The sequence below is a fragment of the Eleutherodactylus coqui genome, chromosome 5 (assembly GCF_035609145.1).
Source record: "Eleutherodactylus coqui strain aEleCoq1 chromosome 5, aEleCoq1.hap1, whole genome shotgun sequence".
NCBI lineage: Eukaryota > Metazoa > Chordata > Amphibia > Anura > Eleutherodactylidae > Eleutherodactylus > Eleutherodactylus coqui.
In genome coordinates this window covers 22,911,096-22,930,914 of record NC_089841.1, presented here as the reverse complement: position 1 = coordinate 22,930,914, position 19,819 = coordinate 22,911,096, and the positions used below count along the sequence as shown (strand labels likewise).

General features: G+C 46.1%; 1 protein-coding gene across 1 annotated transcript in view; it reads left to right on the top strand.

Annotated features, from left to right (window-relative positions):
* LOC136627325 (oocyte zinc finger protein XlCOF7.1-like) overlaps nucleotides 1-19,819 on the top strand; it is a 722,169-nt gene that overhangs the window by 44,686 nt on the left and 657,664 nt on the right. The window contains exons 8-10 of the mRNA XM_066602331.1: nucleotides 4,379-4,482; nucleotides 4,817-4,996; nucleotides 5,079-5,202. Coding sequence (XP_066458428.1) covers nucleotides 4,379-4,482; nucleotides 4,817-4,996; nucleotides 5,079-5,202 — 408 coding nt within the window. The remainder of the gene's footprint in view (nucleotides 1-4,378; nucleotides 4,483-4,816; nucleotides 4,997-5,078; nucleotides 5,203-19,819) is intronic.

The window sequence follows — 19,819 nt, the reverse complement described above, 5'->3', positions numbered from 1 at the left end:
ACTTTAGTAAAGCAAAATTTGATGAGCTCAGAACTTCTATTGGTAACATTAATTGGGACAACACCCTCAAAAATAACGGTACAGAGGACAAATGGGAAAAGTTTTAAAGGATCCTAATCACCTCATGTGAGCAGTTCATTCCCTTTAAAAATAAAAGAAACTCAACTAAAAGGAAACCAATGTGGCTCGACAAGACGGTAAAGGGGGCAATAAACGAAAAAAAGAAAGCGTTCAAACTACTAAAGCAAGAAGGCAGCGAAGAAGCGCTAAAATCATATTTTTCAACTATATTAACAGCAAAAGGATTTGCAGGGAGAGCACTGGCCCTTTAAAAAATAATGCAGGAGAGATCATTGATGATGACGGAGGGAAAGCAAATCTACTAAACAGTTTCTTCTCAAGTGTATTCACAAACGAAAAGGAAATTCCACACGAGATGCAGGGGAATAAAATGAACCCATCACAAAATATCTCATACCTAACGCAGGAGGAGGTGCGGAAGCGACTAAAGAAGACTAAAATTGATAAATCGCCGGGCCCAGATGGAATACACCCAAGGATACTAAGGGAACTAAGTGACGAGATAGCTAGGCCGCTATATCTAATATTTCTAGACACTATCAAGACCGGTGTAGTACCATTGGATTGGCGCATTGCCAACGTGGTTCCAATTTACAAAAAAGGGAGCAAAAGTGAGCCTGGTAACTACAGGCCAGTAAGTCTCACTTCAGTAACGGAAAAAATTTTCGAGGAGATTCTGAGAGACACCATCGATGAGTACCTCAAGGAGAACAAGGCAATAAATCCTCACCAGCATGGATTCATGAAGGGTCGCTCATGTCAGACAAATCTGATCAGTTTCTACGATGAAGTAAGCTCTAAGCTGGACCAGGGAGAATCTATTGATCTTGTATATCTGGACTTCTCTAAAGCCTTTGACACCGTGCCACATAATAGGCTAATATACAAAATGAGGCAGCTCGGACTGGGCGAAAACGTGTGTAAGTGGGTAAAAAATTGGCTCAATGATAGAAAGCAGAGGGTGGTAATAAATGGTTCGTACTCTGATTGGACCAAAGTCGCTAGCGGGGTGCCACAGGGTTCAGTATTAGGCCCCACTCTGTTCAACATATTTATCAATGACCTGATAGAGGGGCTGCACAGCAAAATATCAATATTTGCAGATGACACAAAATTATACAATATAATCAATGCAACGGAGGACAATGTACAGCTACAAACGGACCTAGATAAGCTGGGGGCTTGGGCAGGAAAATGGCAAATGAAGTTCAATGTTGAAAAATGTAAGACTATGCACATGGGCAGGAGGAACGGATGTCACCAATATTCACTTAATGGGGTACCACTAGGGAAAAGTGATATGGAAAAGGATCTGGGGGTAATAGTGGATAATAGACTAAACTGGAGTAACCAATGCCAGTCAGCTGCTGCAAAGGCAAATAAAGTCTTGGGGTGCATTAAAAGAGGTATAGGGGCAAAGGACGAGAACATTATCCTTCCATTATATAAGGCACTTGTCAGGCCTCACATGGAATACTGCGTACAATTCTGGTCACCGGTGCTCAGGAAAGATGTCACAGTGCTTGAGGGGATTCAAAGAAGGGCAACTAAACTAATAGATGGAATGACGGGACTGGAATACCCAGAGAGGCTGTCCAAATTGGGATTATTTACTCTAGAAAAAAGACGGCTAAGGGGTGATTAAATAACTATGTATAAATACATGAGGGGACAACACATGGATCTCTCCCATGATCTGTTTACACCCAGGACCGCGATGGTAACAAGAGCACATCCGCTACGATTAGAGGAAAGTAGGTTTCATCACCAACATAGAAGGGGATTCTTTACCGTAAGAGCAGTTAGACTGGAACTCTCTGCCGGAGGAAGTGGTGATGGCAAAATCCATAGAGGAGTTTAAAAGGGGACTTGATGTCTTTCTGGAGAGGAAGGACATTACAGGATATAAGTCTTAGGTTAATTGTCAATCCGGGTATACAGGCAGGTAGGAACTATTAGGGGTTGATCCAGGGAACAGTCTGATTGCCATTAGGGAGTCGGGAAGGAATTTTTTCCCCAAAAGGGCTAATTGGCTTCTGCCCTTGGGGATTTTTGCCTTCCTCTGGATCAACACAGGAGGATAGACAGGCTGGACTAGATGGACATTGTCTTCATTCAGCCTTACATACTATGTTACTATGTTATGTAAACGTGAATTTGGGCGTGGCATGTTCTTAGTCCTGATTTTACATATGGTTTGAGCCCACGCACGGATGGGTTGACATCCATATTTCCCCAGATATGCAGTTCTGGGTACTCTGAGCCTTGGACCTCAATGCCTGTAGATGAGTTTTGTTCGGCTGGTCAGCCAGATTCTCAAAATCTAATTCATATCTGGCTAAGACCTTCATTCGCCCAAATATCCTTTATTAAATTATTTCCTTCTGATGTAAAATTGGGCACCAGGATGTCTGCGTGAACCATCTAAGGTGCCAATCCATGCCAGCAGGGGCCTATTTAGCATCTCCTTGTCAGTAGCCGGTGGGACAAAGGGCTTCCTGTCCTCCTGTAGATCGAAGGCTTGCCAGATACAAAAGAGAGGAATGAGAGGTTAGAACACTGAATTCATCCAGCTTTCCCAGGGCCTGACAAATGACAACCATAACATGGAAGCTGAGATAGGCCCAAGGCCTGACACACACAATGCCTGACAGCCTGAAGTCTCTACACCACCCTGTGCTACTTATCCAGGAAACTGCCATCCAGAACTCATTATGGTCAACGGGGTCTGTCCAGTACCTTATCCTCTGTATAAGAATAGTAAGTCGTAGTGGCTGAAGGACCAGATCCCTCTGACCACCAGGATGTAGTCTCCTCTGTAGAAGAATAGTAAGTCCTAGTGACTGAAGGACCAGATCCCTCTGACCAGAAGGATGTAGAATTCTCTGTATAAGAATAGTAAGTCCGTGCTGCTGAAGCAGCAGATCCTTCTGACCACCAGGATGTAGACTCCTCTATGTAAGAACAGTAACTCTTAGTAGATGGAGCAGATTCTTCTGACCACCAGGTTGTTGACTCCTCTGTCTAAGAATAATTAGTCCTAGCGGCTGAAGGACCAGATCCCTCTGACCAGAAGGATGTAGACTACTCTGTATAAGAATAGTAAGTCCTAGTGGCTGAAGGACCAGATACCTCTGATCACCAGGATTTAGACTCCTCTGTGTAAGAATAGTTAGTCCTAGCGGCTCAAGGACCAGATTCCTCTTACCACCGGGATGTGGACTCCTCTGTATAAGAATAGTAAGTCCTAGTAGATGAAGGACCAGATGCCTCTGATCACCAGGGTGTAGAAGATGCAATCCTTTGCAGGGCAGGGTGAGGCTGGAGGGCGCCCCCTGCAGGTTTATTTTGGTGGCCATTTGTATGACCTTCAGGATGTTTTCCATCTGTCATCAGGAATGTATTAGCCGTTCCTCGCTAGTGATATTTGTTATCTCCGTGACTGCAGCGTGTAACGGGTTTTCGCTATAGAAGCAGTCGGCCTACTTTCTGCTACAGATTGGGCCCAGACGGGATAGGGCGGTGTAAACTTGACTGAGGTTTGTGCGGCTTATTGGATGCCGCGATCCGGACGCTGGTAAACATTTAGGTCGTGGAGTCAGTAAGTAATTAGTACAGAGAAGTAATTAGATGGGAATGGGCTCATCTTCTCACTCCTTTTCTGGAGGAGCCACGGGCATGGCCCCGGGGCGTTACAGAGGGCCCCCGGCTGCCATGACACCTGCACGGCTCCCTGCGATCTCATCCCATTTAAATGGCGCTATCAGAATTGACAGCTTATCGGAGTTGGTATCAGCCGCAGTAAACAGCCGGCGCTCCCGCTGTATGGAGGGAGATCGCCGCGCGTTCATACATACCCCGACGCTGCAGGACGTACATGTACTACCTATAGCACTAAGGGGTTAAAGGATTCCAGCAAATGTTTTTATAAAATTTCCTATTAAATGAATTCCTAATAAAGTATTTCTAAGGTTCTCCCACATTAAATGCTGCTATTAAAAATCCTCCTTGTCCCTCACAATACCGGCGCTCATCCAGCTTTATCAGCAGATATAATAGCAATTGTCGTTGGGCGGTGGGGATGAGAAATGGCTGCAGGAAGGGGTTAACGGGAGGCTGTCCGGAGGATTCTGCTGCCCGATGTCACACATACATCCCAACACGCATGTACATTGCAGACATCTATATTGTGCGCTAAAACACTGCAGCGCTTCAGTGAAAACCCCGTAAAAAGCAGCTGAACTTGGAGATGTTGGTTTTTGTGGTTTTTACATCGGTTCATATTGTTTCCATTCAGGTCCCTACAGGACTGATTCATCAAAGATGGAGAAGGACAGAAACAAGATGGCGGAGAGTGTATTCAACCTCACCCTAGAGATACTCCTCCAGCTGACTGGGGAGGTGAGAGATTCTGATGATGTCACATTACATCATTCTTATCTATGGTAATAACAGATGATGTCACTGGAGAGGGGAGAGATTCTGATGATGTCACATTACATCATTCGTATCTATGGTAATAGATGATTTCACTGGAGGGGGGAGAGATTCTGATGATGTCACATTACATCATTGTTATCTATGGTAATAACAGATGATGTCACTGGAGAGGGGAGAGATTCTGATGATGTCATATGTCATTCTTATCTATTGTAATGACTGATGATGTCACTGGGGAGGTGATGGACTCTGGAAATGCCAGTAGTGATATTTATTATTGTCTCCCCATACACAGGATTACACAGTAGTGAAGAAGACCTCTAGTGATGACTGTCGGGCCCCTGTGTGTGATGGATGGGGAAGACCCCTGAGCCCAATCATGGGGCCCCCACTTCGCCATCTGATACATAAGAACATCAATGTAGGGAAGATTCTAGAACTCACCAACAAGAAGATTGAGCTGCTGACTGGAGAGGTGACGCTGCAGGGAATGCTGGGACATTATACAGTAACAGCACTGGAGGCTTCTGGGTAATGACTGTATATTGTGTTGTCAGGTTCCTATAAGGTGTCAGGATGTCGCTGTCTATTTCTCCATGGAGGAATGGGAGTATTTAGAAGGACACAAGGATCTGTACAAGGAGGCCATGATGGAGACTCGCCAGCCGCTCCCATCAGCAGGTAATGGATGTATTTAGGATCATAGCTGTGGAGGGGTGATGTGGGGCATGTGCCCCTGGGGCTTGTAGGCAGGAAGTGGGGTGTGAGCCAGGCAGGACAATGTGCTAGTGGGATTAGTAGAGCCATTCACTACACCGGTGTTAATTAAAGTCAGTGTATAATCAGAAGGCCTACAGATCACCAATACACATTTACTAATTGCTGATATGTAAGCATCCCAGTCATACAGTGATGTTAGTCAGTGACTACATAGCGGATGGCTGCTGTATCGTGCATCAGTAAGAGAATGTGGCTACCGAAGATCTCTGCTTCAACAGACTTACTGCTACAGTAGCCGGCGGCAGTGCAGGGCTGGAGAGGTGCCTTGGCCCATGCTGCCCCGTTCCCCCAAGTATTACTACCAGCTCCTGCTCCGCTTTGCATATAGTCCCTGCGGGACTGGAGGAAGAGGGATCTGGCATCACCGGTAAGAGCTGCTAGGTTGTATCTACAGAGTGGGAATCCTGCTTGGTGGGACTTGTGAGCGATGGTGGCCAATAAAATATCGTTGCCTGCCTTTCTTGTTCTCTTAGTTTCATATTGGTAATTCGTAGAACCCCCTCTAAATTGGTGAAGGGGTCACTAGTACGGCTATGGCTACATGGAGACTCTGACCACAATACTCTTCTCATTGGGATGTAATGGCGGTCAGTACGGTTGTATCGCAGTTTGCTGTGACCCTACAATTACATGAGGCCCGGCTAGTTTGGACTACTTGTGATTGTTGGGGCGGGGGGCAAACTACAAGCCACAAGGCATTCCCCTTCACAGAAGTAGTGGATGAGAGTGGTGTCGTGGATATCGCCTATCTGGGTGTCAGGAAAGCCTTTGTACAGTTTCACATAAAGATGAATCTCTGAGCTCTTATTGGCTGCAGCCCTGTGACGTCCCACAAACCGGGTGGGACTGCAGCTGTAAACTGAGCGGGGGAAGGGACAGAGCACCATGGTGGGACACAGCGGGAGGGGGGAGAGGTGAGTGTATGACAGTTGGTTGTATTGCTCAGTGGGGAAGCGGTTGCCCCCCGAAGGTACCACTAGGTGTTTATTATATAGTTTTGGTATTATTACCCTCATTTAGTGCTTGTATTAAACTCTATAGAACATATTCATAAAGTTATGTTTTACTGCTACATTTAGTGATTTACCAGCATTATTTGCACCTCATCTGTCGGTGGTAACCCCCTCCCCAGTAATGCTTCAGCTCCGATAACTGCACATCATTAACCCCTTAATAACGCGGCCCCTTTTTTTTCTCCAGTTTTGTTTTTTTCTCCGCCCCTTTTAAAAAATTGTAACACGTTTTATTTACCCATCGAGGTCGCTGTACGAGGGTTTGTTTTTTTGCGGGACGAGTTGTATTTTTCAATGGTTTTATTTAGCGTACCGTATAAGGTATGAAAAACTCTTTATGAAATTCTAAGTGGCGTTAAATGAAAACAAATTTCTATAGTTTTTTTTCCTTTACTGTACTACTTTTATTTTTTTCAAAGACATTTGGTTTCTTTGAATTCTTTTCTTCCGCCATCTTCTGCTTCCAATAACTTTTACATTTTCCATTGACATAGTTGTCCGCGAACTCAGCTTTTGCGAGATGTCCTGTAGTTTGATATGAACGACCACTTGTCTGTGAATATGGTGATGCCATCGCTCCGCCCCCTGGTGATGTCATTGAAGTTTTTACAACATATGTAAAACAGTCTTATGGACAGAAGAACAGCACAGTTAGGGCTCTTGAAAAGGGGATGACAAAAATAATAAAATTAGAATACCACTGATCTGCTATTATGTCAGACACAACTCAGCACCCCTGACAGAACACACTGACCTACCACCACCACAGAGATCCGGTGGGCTGAAGGACCTGTGGTGATGTCACTGCTGTGGGAGGAGCCAAGCTGTGTTTGTCTTCTGTGGTAATCAAGCTACTGTTTGCATGATGTGCCTCCAGAAACACTGGGACTATAATGTCCTGGTAGTAATAATTAATAGTCTTGGAATACATACAACGTTTTCTTTTCAATCATTTTTATTGGTTTTTTTTAATAAAGTTGACACATTTGTTGGGTTAGAATACGGTTTCTGTACCGTGACAGAGAGATCTTAAACATGCGATACGTTGTTGAACAGTAAAGAGACTGATGCTCCTTACAAAAGTAAGATCTGCTGGGTAATGTAGTTCATCACCGGAGTACTAGATATCAGCTATAGAAACTTGTTGGTACAACTTCAAGGTTTTTACCTTATGGCTAAAGGATCTGTTAGGGGAAGGAGGGGGTTTAAGACCTGGATATAGGAGGGGTGGTATGTGAGGGGTTGTATGCTAATTGAGGGGTGATTTGTCAGCTAGTGTCCCATTTGGCTATAAGGGATCCAATGTTCTGCTTTGGACTGGCAGTATTTTTCCGTAGGTGCAGCTAGATGAGACTATAGAAGATATTTCATTTCATGAAAGAAACTCTGGAGCTTTTCCAGTTGTGTGCCATTGTAAGATGAGTTGTGTGTAGTATATGGCCACCCAATGGGAAGTTATCTATCCCTAGCAGTAGACACGCAAAATCCGGTTTGCTTTTAGTTGCGTAGAGGTGGAGGGTTTCTATCATGTTAAACACCTTTTTCCAAAGGGTGGAGATTAGAGGGTAACTTCAGAAAAAATGGAGCAGTGATCCTATTTGTCCACAGTTTCTCCAACAATGAGGGGATGCGCTGCTATAGATGTATGAGGTCTACGAGGGGATGCGCTGCTATAGATATATGAGGTCTACGAGGGGATGCGCTGCTAGAGCTGTATGAGGTCTACGAGGGGATGCGCTGCTATAGATGTATGAGGTCTACGAGGGGATGCGCTGCTATAGATGTATGAGGTCTACGAGGGGATGCGCTGCTATAGATGTATGAGGTCTACGAGGGGATGCGCTGCTATAGATGTATGAGGTCTACGAGGGGATGCGCTGCTATAGATATATGAGGTCTACGAGGGGATGCGCTGCTATAGATGTATGAGGTCTACGAGGGGATGTGCTGCTATAGATGTATGAGGTCTACGAGGGGATGCGCTGCTATAGATGTATGAGGTCTACGAGGGGATGCGCTGCTATAGATGTATGAGGTCTATGAGGGGATGCGCTGCTATAGATGTATGAGGTCTATGAGGGGATGCGCTGCTATAGATGTATGAGGTCTACGAGGGGATGCGCTGCTAGAGATGTATGAGGTCTACGAGGGGATGCGCTGCTAGAGATGTATGAGGTCTACGAGGGGATGCGCTGCTATAGATGTATGAGGTCTACGAGGGGATGCGCTGCTAGAGATGTATGAGGTCTACGAGGGGATGCGCTGCTAGAGATGTATGAGGTCTACGAGGGGATGCGCTGCTAGGGATGTATGAGGTCTACGAGGGGATGCGCTGCTAGAGATGTATGAGGTCTACGGGGGGATGCGCTGCTAGAGATGTATGAGGTCTACGAGGGGATGCGCTGCTAGAGATGTATGAGGTCTATGAGGGGATGCGCTGCTAGAGATGTATGAGGTCTTAATGAAGTATAGTGCAGTCTGAACAATAATTTATAGTACTGTTCGTGGTCGGATGCGCATGATGTAGATTTTACGGCCCACTTTTGGTCAGTTTGCCATTCTTGTAGGCTGAATTGCCTTGAGAGGTCCATTTCCCATTCTAGAAATGATACTTTTTTTTTCTTCGAAACATGTCAGATAAAAATTCATAGATTTGTTTAGTCCGATTCTTGTATTGGTTAAGGGGATTGGATATTTGGTCTTTTAAAATCGTTGGAATATTGATTTGCCTGGCCGGGTGCGAAGAGGTTTTCTTACTTGGAGGAATACATAAAACTCAGAAGTGGGAATTTTATATTTTTCCTGGATTGAAGAGAATGTTGTCAGTTGTCCGTTATAGTAAATCTGCTGCCGATTTAATCCCGGTGTTTGACCGTACGTCGAGGGAGATTTCAGGGATCAAAAACTATAGAGAGAGGAACCGGAAAAAGGGTTTCCAGTCTGAGATTTGTGCAAAGTGAGATTCTAGTGATGGCCATGTGTCGGGATGAGTAGCACATAGGTGTTTGCTTTGATTTGATCAATCAAAAATGAGTTGTGGTAGTTTTGGAGGTTAGGTAGGCTTAGGCCACCATGTTTTTTATTTTTGGTCATGAGAAGGCTATGTGGGGTTTTGCTTTTTGCCAAATGAATGAGTCCATGTGTTTGTGGAGGGAAGCGCAGGTTGTGATCGGGATGGGTATAGGGAGGGTCCATAGATGATGGAGGATTTTAGGGAGTGTAACATCTAATCTAGTATAATCCTGTCCATCCATCCCAACCCCAAGAAGGCTCGTCTGTCCAGTTCTTTTTATATTGATTTTATTGGGTGGGGGATGTTGGCTTTAAGCTGGTTTGAGGTGTCAGGCAGTAATACAATGCCAAGATAGGGAATCGAGTGGGGGCTCCACTGGGATGGGAAATTGGATGACAATTGTTGTGCTTTGTTATGTTAATCCCCTTATCAGAGATTTTGAAGACTTGGCTTTATAGTAGGATAGTGAACCACAATTTTGCAATGTTTTGACGACATAAGCTAATGATGACTCCGGTTTAGTGAGTGTTAGGATAACGTAGTCTGTGAAAAGGTTTATTTTCCCGGTCATCTCCACGACAGCACCACCTGAGATAGCCTCTTCCTGATAGGACAAACATCCACCAGGAGAGGCAGCAAGTAAATGGGATCCTTCATCCAGAAAGCATACAGAGTCGGGTTAAAATAACCTCCCAATCTTTATTGTTTAACCCCTTAACGACCAATGACGTACCTGGTACGTCATGGAGCGTCGGGGTATGTATGAAGAGAGGTTGCGATGCAACCTCTCTTCATACAGTGCGGGCATCAGCTGTTTATAACAGCTGACATCCGCGGGCAATAGCCGCGAGCGGCCGCGCGGCCGATCGCGGCTATTAACCATTTAAATGCCGCTGTCAATTCTGACAGCGGCATTTAAATCCCCCAAACGATGTTCGGGGGTCCCGCACAGCCCCCCCGCGGTGAGATCGGGAGAGCCGTGCATGTGTCATGGCAGCCGGGGGCCTAATGAAAGGCCCCAGGGCTGCCTTAGCAGACTGCCTATCAAGCCGTCCCCGTGGGGTGGCTTCATAGGCTGCCTGTCAAAAAGCAATATGACGTAATGCTATAGCATTACGTCATACTGCAGGAGCGATCAAAGCATCGCATCTTAAAGTCCCCCAGGGGGACTTCAAAGTAAAGTAAAAAAAAAATCAATAAAGTTTTTTTTTAATTGAAAAAAAAAAAAAGTTGTAAAAGTTTAAATCACCCCCCTTTTGCCATATCTATTATTAAAAAATCTAAATAATAAATTAAAAATATGTATTTGGTATCATCGCGTCCGTAAAAGTCCGAACTATCAAAGTACCACATAATTTTTCCCGCACGGTGAACGTCGTTCGAAAAAAGAAATGAAGAACGCCAGAAATGCATTTTTTTAGTTACCCTGTCTCCCAGAAAAAACGCAATAAAAAGCGATCAAAAAGTCGTATGTATTCCAAAACGGTACTATCAGAAACTACAGGACATCCCGCAAAAAATGAAACCTTGCTCAACTACGTCGACGGAAAAATAAAAAAGTTATCGCGCGCACAAAATGACGACAGAAAATAATTGAAAAACATTTTATGTCTTTAAAAAAAAAAAAGAGGAGTATAGTAAAAAAAAACCTATGCAAGTTTGGCATCGTAGTAATCGTACCGACCCATAGAATAAAGTTATCATGTCGTTTTTGTTGCCATTTGTGCGCCGTAGAAGCAAGACGCACTAAAAGATGGCAAAATGTCGTTTTTTTTTCATTTTACTCCACTTAGAATTTTTTAAAAGTTTTTCAGTACATTATATGGTACTTTAAATAGCACCATTGAAAAATACAACTCGTCCCGCAAAAAACAAGCCCTCATACAGCGACGTGGATGGATAAATAAAGGAGTTATGATTTTTTTAAAGGGGGGAGGAAAAAACGAAAATTGAAAAAGAAAAATGCCCGCGTCATTAAGGGGTTAAAGACTGGCATTCTACAGCGATGTTTCGGCCAAGATCACTATGGCCTTTGTCGCTGTAGAATGCCAGTCTTTAAACAATAAAGATTGGGAGGTTATTTTAACCCGACTCTGTATGCTTTCTGGATGAAGGATCCCATTTACTTGCTGCCTCTCCTGGTGGATGTTTGGAATTTGGAATAGCGGATCCCAGGTGTCCGGGTCCGGATTGGGGCTTGCAAGACAAGTACGTATCTTGGAGAGTACTTCTTATTACGTGGTGCTGCTGTGACTTGTGTGTATTCTTCCTGATAGGACAGGAAACGCCGAGAGGTTAAAAGCTCCCCCCTCTCCCATCTTCCTCAGTGTTCTTCCTGTCCTACCAGGAGGCAGGATCACAGAGAGGTGCTGGTGGAGCAAAAAAAAAAGAAGACTTACAATGGATCGGGTGGACAGTGGTTGTCAGCCTGTCCCCCCTTCCTGAGGATCGACTCCTGGGATGCCACATAGGGTGGTTTCCCCAGGCCAGATTCCTCCCACAGTGGCCCATGGGGGCCTTAAAGTGGGGGTCATAGGCTTCCTCCTCTGTCCTGAGCACAGACTAGTGCTGGTATAGGGGCCGGCACAGCGCTCTCCACCTTCCTTAAGCATGACGCTGAGGGACGAAGAGCGTCGTCATGTGAGCAGCATGATGACATCAGCTTGGCGGCGTCTTGTGACTCGTGGATGGGGCATGGCTAGGTGCAAGAGGCACCAAATTAAAAAAGAAAAAGGGATTTAAAAAGGGATCTGACAGAAGACTTGCTGTACGCTAAACTAAGATCTGCTGCTGCAGGCTTATTGTCTCAAGGTGACTGCAGTACTAGAGGAGAATGAGTGCTCCAGCATCGGCATAGCCAAGCTAAGGAGGAGTTGGGCAGTTTTATTGAGGACATTAGGAAGCTGATTAAAGAGGAGGTCCGTTCAGCCCTGACATCACAGACAGTGCAGCTGACGGCAGCATCCGTGTCCAGGCACCCTTATAGTCCAGAAAGATATTCTGAAACAAGTTCAGTAATTTCCGACTTTGAGGAGCAGCCAGCTCCAGAGGAATCCTCAAACGAAGACGACTATAAAAAATATTTGTTTCATCAAGAGGACCTTTCAGAGCTCATAAAATCTGTGATGGAGGAGCCCAGGAAGCCTCGCACAGTTCTGGAGGAAATGATCGGAAGACTAGGGGAAAGGCTTAAGCATACTTTCCCAGTCCATGGAAATATATCAAAGCTAATCCAGAAGGAATGGAACAAACACGACATGGGGTCCTTTTCCACTCGTGGGCGTCAAAAGGCGCTATCCATTTGAGGAGGAGGTGTGGGCACACTAGGAGGAAATACCCAGGGTGGATGTCCTTATAGCCAAAGTGGTGAAGCGCACAACACTCCTGTTTGAAGAATGCCACATGATTGAGGTACCTTATGGACCGCAAAACGGCCCGGGGTAACGGCCACTTGTGTGTCTAGAACCCTGGGGGTATGGTTGGAGCAATTGGCGCTTCATTTATCCAACAAAATGCCAAGAGAACAAATCCTGGATTCACTTCCGATCCTAAAGATGGCTGCAGACTTTTTGGGAGACGCATCAGCAGAAACGGTGAAGCTTTCAGCATGAACAACGGCACTATCCAACTCCGCCAGAAGGGGGCTGTGGTTATAATCGTGGTCAGGTGACCTAGCTTCTAAAAGCAAACTATGCTTTCTCCCTTTCCATGGGCAATTTCTTTTCAGTACGGATTTGGACAAAATCCTATAGAAAGCAGCGGATAAGAAAAAAGAGTTTCCGGAGGAAAAGCAGCAGAAGAGGAAGACCTTTTTTCAGGTCATCATCCCGACGGCCCCATTTACAATGGAGGTTGCCCTCTGAACTCGGTAGGGACAGGAATAGCCCTTAAAAGCACCTCCCTTCCACCATTCTTTAGTGTCTTCCTGTCCCTACGGTGGCCAGATGCAAGCGCCAGGGAGATCCACTTACCGGAGGGAAGAGGTCGGGGCAGCATACCTTTGTAGTCCCTGCATCTCTGACCTGCGCCACCACGGAACCGTCAGCCGCCGAGTAGCGCAGGTCTCCGTGAGCCGGTCGGCACTTTTTGGCTGCCGCGATCAGGTAGTTCCTCCTGTCAGGGGAATGGCAGCGGTGGCCTCCCTGGTCCTCAGCGCGCGTACCGGTGACGTCATCTGGCGTGGTGACATCACGCACACAACATAGGGGGCGTGGGTACCGGCGCAGACAGGGAAATGGCGCCAATTTCAAACAAACTTCTCCATAAAGCAGGCTCTACTCCTATAGAAGTTATCCTGCAGCTGCGAGAAGTGCCTCAGCATGTCTACACACGACAGCTCAGCACGAGATGGAGAAACAGATACTCTACAAACCGTGAGTGGCTATATGCCAAAAAATGGAATATGCAAACTTGCCATTTTTGATTGCTTGGTTGCATATATGTTTCCTTCTTCCCCTCTCCCCCATTTTTTGTATGGGTTAGATCAGGGGTCCCCAACTCCAGTCCTCAGGGACCACCAACAGGTCATGTTTTCAGGATATCCTATAGTGAGAACACCTGTGGAAATGTCTGAGGCACCGACAATAATTACATCACCTGTGCAACACTGAGGAAGTTCTGAAAACATGACCTGTTGGTGGTCCCTGAGGACTGGAGTTGGGGAACACTGGGTTAGATGGATAAGAAAGGTCCGAACGCTAAAGCGGACCCCAGGAAAAAATCTAAAAAGTGCGTTATCTGTAGTAAGAGACTAGAGAATAACTACAAAAAACCAGATAAGAGACTGTCCGTCTCAAAAGAGATTAGGAACCGGCTGGAGTTCGCTTCTGAAGACGTCCGCCTGTATAGAGAAACCTCAAAGGTCAACAAACAGATCACTAAAGTGGCCAAGAAAACTTTTCTACCCTCTGAGGACGCATCTCAGCTCTCGGACCTGATGGACAAAAAGGTTGACTATCTGATGAGGAAGACCTGGGAAGCAACGTCCTTTACCGTCGAAGCTAATATTGCGGCAACATCAGTAGCCAGATCCATGGTCTTATGGCTGAATAGAATGGAAATCTCTATTAAAGACCGGGCTCCCAGGGAAGAATTAGCCAGCTGTCTTCCCCTTCTGAAAATGGTCACTGCTTTACTAGCAGACGCGTTAGCAGAAACCGTTAGATACGGCACAAAAAAAAGGCGGCCCTCAGTAATACTGCAAGAAGAGTTATGGTTAAAACCATGGGCAGCAGACGTAACATCCAAAAATAAACTCTGCGCCATTCCGTTCCAAAGCAAATATATGTTCGCGCCCGTCTTGCATAAGATACTTGAGAAAGTGGGAGCCAAAAGCAGGGCCCTTCCAGACAGGAAATCCTATAGGAAGCCATCCTTTCCAAGGAGGACATGACAGCCACCTCTAGAAATCAAAGGGAAAACGGGAAGATGGTCGCACCCCAAAGGAGGTTGGTCGGGGTGAGGAAGTCCAACCCATTTCTGACTCAACAGGGGGTAGACTAGCATGTTACCTGGTTCAGTGGCGGAGGATAACATCCAACCCCTGGGTACTTTAGAGAGTTGAAACCGGGTATCGAAATTCACTCCCTACCTCCTAAGAGATTCTTTCTTACCTCCCCAGGTTCCCCACAAGAACAGATAAATCTGCTAGAGGTCATCCAGGAACTTAAGGACCTAGGAGTCATTACGCAGGTTCCCGAACACGAGGGATTCTATTCCCCCCTCTTCTTGATCAAAAAAAACAAACGGCTCTATCAGAACCATCTTCAACCTCAAAGCTTTAAACAAATTTATTTCCTACAAGAAATTTAAAATGGAAACCGTGAAGTCCATCGTACCGCTAATAGATCCCGACAGCGTCATGTGCACTATAGACCTTAAAGACACATACCATCACATCCCAATAGCCGCAGTTCACCACAAATATCTGAGGTTCGCTCTGGTGACATAATCTATCATTATCAGTTTATGGCTCTACCTTTCGATATCTTGACTGCCCCTAGAGTCTTCACGAAGATAGTGATAGAAATGATAGCTTATTTTAGGCGAAATCAGATTTCATTTTTCCATATCTGGACCATTTTCTGTTGGTATCAAAAACCACAGAAGCCATACGCGCAGATCTGTCAATAGTCAACTCTGAATGATTTAGGGTGGATAATAAATAAACACAAGTCTGATCTGATTCCGGGTCCACAGAAGATTTATTTAGTTGTACTCCTAGACTCCCGCATCCAGGAATCTCGGCTTCCACCGTCCAGAAGTAAAGACCTTATTGAATCCGTAACATCCCTATGTCAGGCCACTACAGTGTCCATCAGAGAAGTTATGAAAGTGCTGGGCCTGTTGACAGCCTGCATACACATAGTCCCATGGGCACAAGCCCATACCCGACAGCTACAACAGTTCATCCTTGCCAGGTGGAAAAAACGACAGACCTCCCTAGACAAGAAGGTGAGCCTGTCCGTCCAAGTTAAATAGTCCCTGCGCTGGTGTACCTTACAGAGTAACCTGAGCATGGGTACCTCTTGGTCACGAGAACCCGATATAGATCCGTCACAACGGATGCTAGCAAAACCGGGTGTGGAGCGCAAGTAGCAGACCTGACCCTGCAGGTAACCTGGTATTCCCGAATAGCCGCATGCTCGTCCAACTATAGGGAATTAAGAGCGATATGGGAGACCCTCCATGCGGCAGAACCCCACTTGAGAGGAAGGCACGTTAAAATCCTCACAAATAACATGACAGCCCTGTCGTTTGTTCGTCGCCATGGGGGAACGCGACACCCGCACCTCCAACAACTGGTGGCAAGGATACTTCGCTGGGCAGAATCAACCATGTTATCCCTCTCAGCCATCAATCTGAAGGGGTCCACAAACGTCATCGCAGACTTTCTCAGCAGACAGTGTTCTTCCAGGAGAATAGTGTCTGAACCAGCAAGCCTTTAATCATCTAACACGCCAGTGGGGAAAACCGCAGATCGATCTGTTCACCACAAGGGGAAATACGAAATTCCGGGACTTCTATTCTCTCAACCCAAGGGACAACCCATGCGGAGTAGACTCCCTTTCTCAAAGTTGGGACATGGACTTGGCCTATGCATTTCCCACATTCCCACTGATTCCATACACCCTCAAAAAGATTCAGGCCAGCCGGGCAGCAGTAATCTTAGTCGTTCCCATGTGGGACAAGAGACCCTGGTATCCCCTATTGAAGGCTTTAGCGATCCGGGGCCAATTTTGACTACCGTCATGGAAGATCTCCTTTTCAGGGGCCTATTTGGACTACCGGCCATGGAAGATCTCCCTTTCCAGGGCCCACTAACATACACGGGGGTCGAAAAACTGAAACTAGCGGCATGGATGTTGAAGGCGTGATACTTCAGGGGAAGGGACTTTCACACAAAGTAATTACCACCTTGACCAAAAGCCGTAAACACGTAATCACAGCCATCTATAGCAGAGTGTGGAGGAAGTTCTCAGAGTTCTGTAACTTGGATCCAAGCAAAATCCCAGTTATTGATATGCCCATAATCTTTGAATTTGCTGCAGGCGGGCCTAGAGAAAGGCCTTAGCCCAAGAACTCTTAGGGTTCAGGCAGCAGCGTTAGGATCCTATTTGGATTTTCCCTTGGCGGAGTACCGCTGGGTTCATAGGTTCCCTAAGGGAGCAGACAGACTTCGGCTCTTTATTAGGGAAACTTTTTCTACCTGGGACCTGAATTTAGTCCTAAATAGCTTTTGCAAACCACCTTTTGAACCCCTCTTCCAACTCCCTCTAAGACTACTTACGCTAAAAGGTTTCTCTCCTAGTCGCCATAACCTCAGCCCAGAGAGTAGGAGAATTACAAGCCTTATGTTATGTGGAGCCACACATGCTGATACAAGATGATAGAATCACGTTTAAATTAGAAAGTAGTATCCAAATTCCACAGAGAGCAAACAATTACCCTGCCCTCTATAATCAAACATTATAGGGTTAACGTCCAGTCCGACCAAGACTTGGGATATGGATGGAAAGTCCTCAAGGCAGTAGTCCCACCCTAAATCACTTATAATCTGACATTGCTCCATTGTAAATGGGGCCATTGGGATGACGACCTGGAAATATACGGATTACATACCGGTAGTCCTTTTTTTGGGAGTCATCACAACGGCCCGTAATGCCCTCCCTTATAGAATATTTATGTTCTTTTCAATGTAAATACGACCGAATAAAGGTAAACTTTGGTTCCGTAAACATTGTCCACCGTAATAATTTGAAAGCCGCTAAAGAATGGTGGAAGGGAGGTGCTTTTAAGGGCTCTTCCTATCCCTACCGAGGTTAGAGAGCAACCTCTATTGTAAATGGGGCCGTCGTGATGACTCCCGGAAAAAGGACTACCGGTAAGTAATCCGTATATTTTTGGACCCCAGCACAACACTCTGAGCCCTAAAAGGGAAAGGGCAAGATGGGCCGATGGAGTTACCCTAAAGGGGGTAAATGGAGAAGCTTCCTCTTTTAACCCCCATCGGGGGACCGGCCAGGCAAAAACCATGACGCCATCCCAGTCAGGGTGAGACTGGGAAGCTTCGCAGATTGATGGGCCCCAATCTGCGAGAGCTCTTGGATCCCCGAAATTCTACAACACGGATACCGAATAGAGCTGGTATCCCATCCCAAGAGAAAATTCATGACTACGGGGGGGCTCAACACATTAATTGTGATTACTCCAGCAAGGGGTTCGAGACCTACATTTAAAAGCAGTATCTTCAGTACCACAAAAAGAAAAATCTAGAAGTCATTACTCCAGGCTTTTTTTGATAAAGAAATCTTGCGGGAAGTCGCGCAAGATTATCAACCTAAAACCCCTGAAGGCATACATCAGGTATCAGAGATTCAAAATGGAGTCGATATCCTCAGCGGTGAGGCCAAGAGGAAGAGGGGCATATACTTCCACGTATCAATCCACGCGGATTCCCAAAAATTCCTCAGATTCGCACTAAACATGGGAAGAGGAACAAAACATTTCCAATTCAGATGCCTTCCCTTCGGGATTTCATCAGCCCCCCAAATCTTCATGAAGATTATAGCAGAGCTAGCGGCCTACTTGAGACAAATCGATCTCGATCGTGCCCTACCTAGACGACATCCAGGTCATAGCAGAATCCAAGAAACCCCTAGCAGAATATCTGGCAACGACCCTTCATCTGCTCCAATTCTTGGGTTGGATAATAAATTGGGAGAAATCCAGCCTGAACGCCAGCAGAGAAAAATTGTTTCTAGGCATCATGCTCAACTCAGAGAGCCAATGCTCCTTCCTTCCAGAGTCAAAGGTCCAGGGAATTAAGCTACTGGTCCAGAAAATCTCTAGGGAAAAAAACCTGTACAATCCGAGAAGCCATATCCCTTTTGGGGAGCCTGACCTCTTGCATTCCAGGGGTAGCCTGGGCTCAGACGGACAACAGACTTCTTCAAACCGCAATACTTTCAGCCTGGGAAAGGAGGCAGTCCTTTCTAGGGACCAGGATGTGCTTAGAGAATTCAGTGAAGGTGTCCCTGCGCTGGTGGACACCTTGGAACCTGTCGAGGAGAGTTGACTTGATTCAGTATCCGGCTATTTGTGTCACAATGGACGTGAGTGCCTGGGGCTGGGGTACTTATATAGGAGACTAGTTTCTGCAGGGGTCATGGCCCTCAGGGATGAAGGACCAATCATCAAATATAGGGAACTCCAGGCGATTTGGGAAACCCTTCAGCGACTAGGAGAAACCGTACACAACCAGCATCTAAAAATCTTATCAGACAATACCACGGCAGTAGCCCACATTCGGCATCAAGGAGGAACAAGTTTCCCAGCCTTAACCCATTAAGGACCAGCCACTGTATATATACGGCGGCTGGTCCTGGGCTTAGAGGACCACCGATAGTAAAAATACGGCGGTGCTCTAAGCCTCCTGCCTCTGCAATCAGTCAGAGAGGCAGGTACGGGTTATCAGCTGTCAGTGACAGCTGATAACCTGGAGCAGAAGGCAGGAGGGGTTTTTAACCCTTCCTGCCTTCTGTTTCCCCGATATACAGGGCTCAGTGAGCACTGTCGGGGCAAAGTGAAAGTAAGAAGTTCTTTCACTACGGGAGGCATATTAACACATTCTGCCGCAGTTCTCCGGCGCGGCCGATTCACCCAATCAGCTGGCTGGAATCGGCACACGTGACTACACAGCGTGCACGCGGATTGCCTGCAGCAGCCGTGTGCACTACACAGTACAGTTAAGCAGCCGTGCACTACACACTCCACTTAAGCAGCACGGGGTTAGGGTTAGGGTTAGGGTTAGGTTTAGGGTTAGGGTTAACTAAACCTAACCCTAACCCCAACCCTAAACCTAACCCAAAACACTAACCCTAAACCTTAACCCTAACCCCAACCCTAACCCTAAACAGTAACCCTAAACCCTAACCCCGTGCTGCTTAAGTGTAGTGTGTAGTGCACGGCTGCTTAACTGTACTGTGTAGTG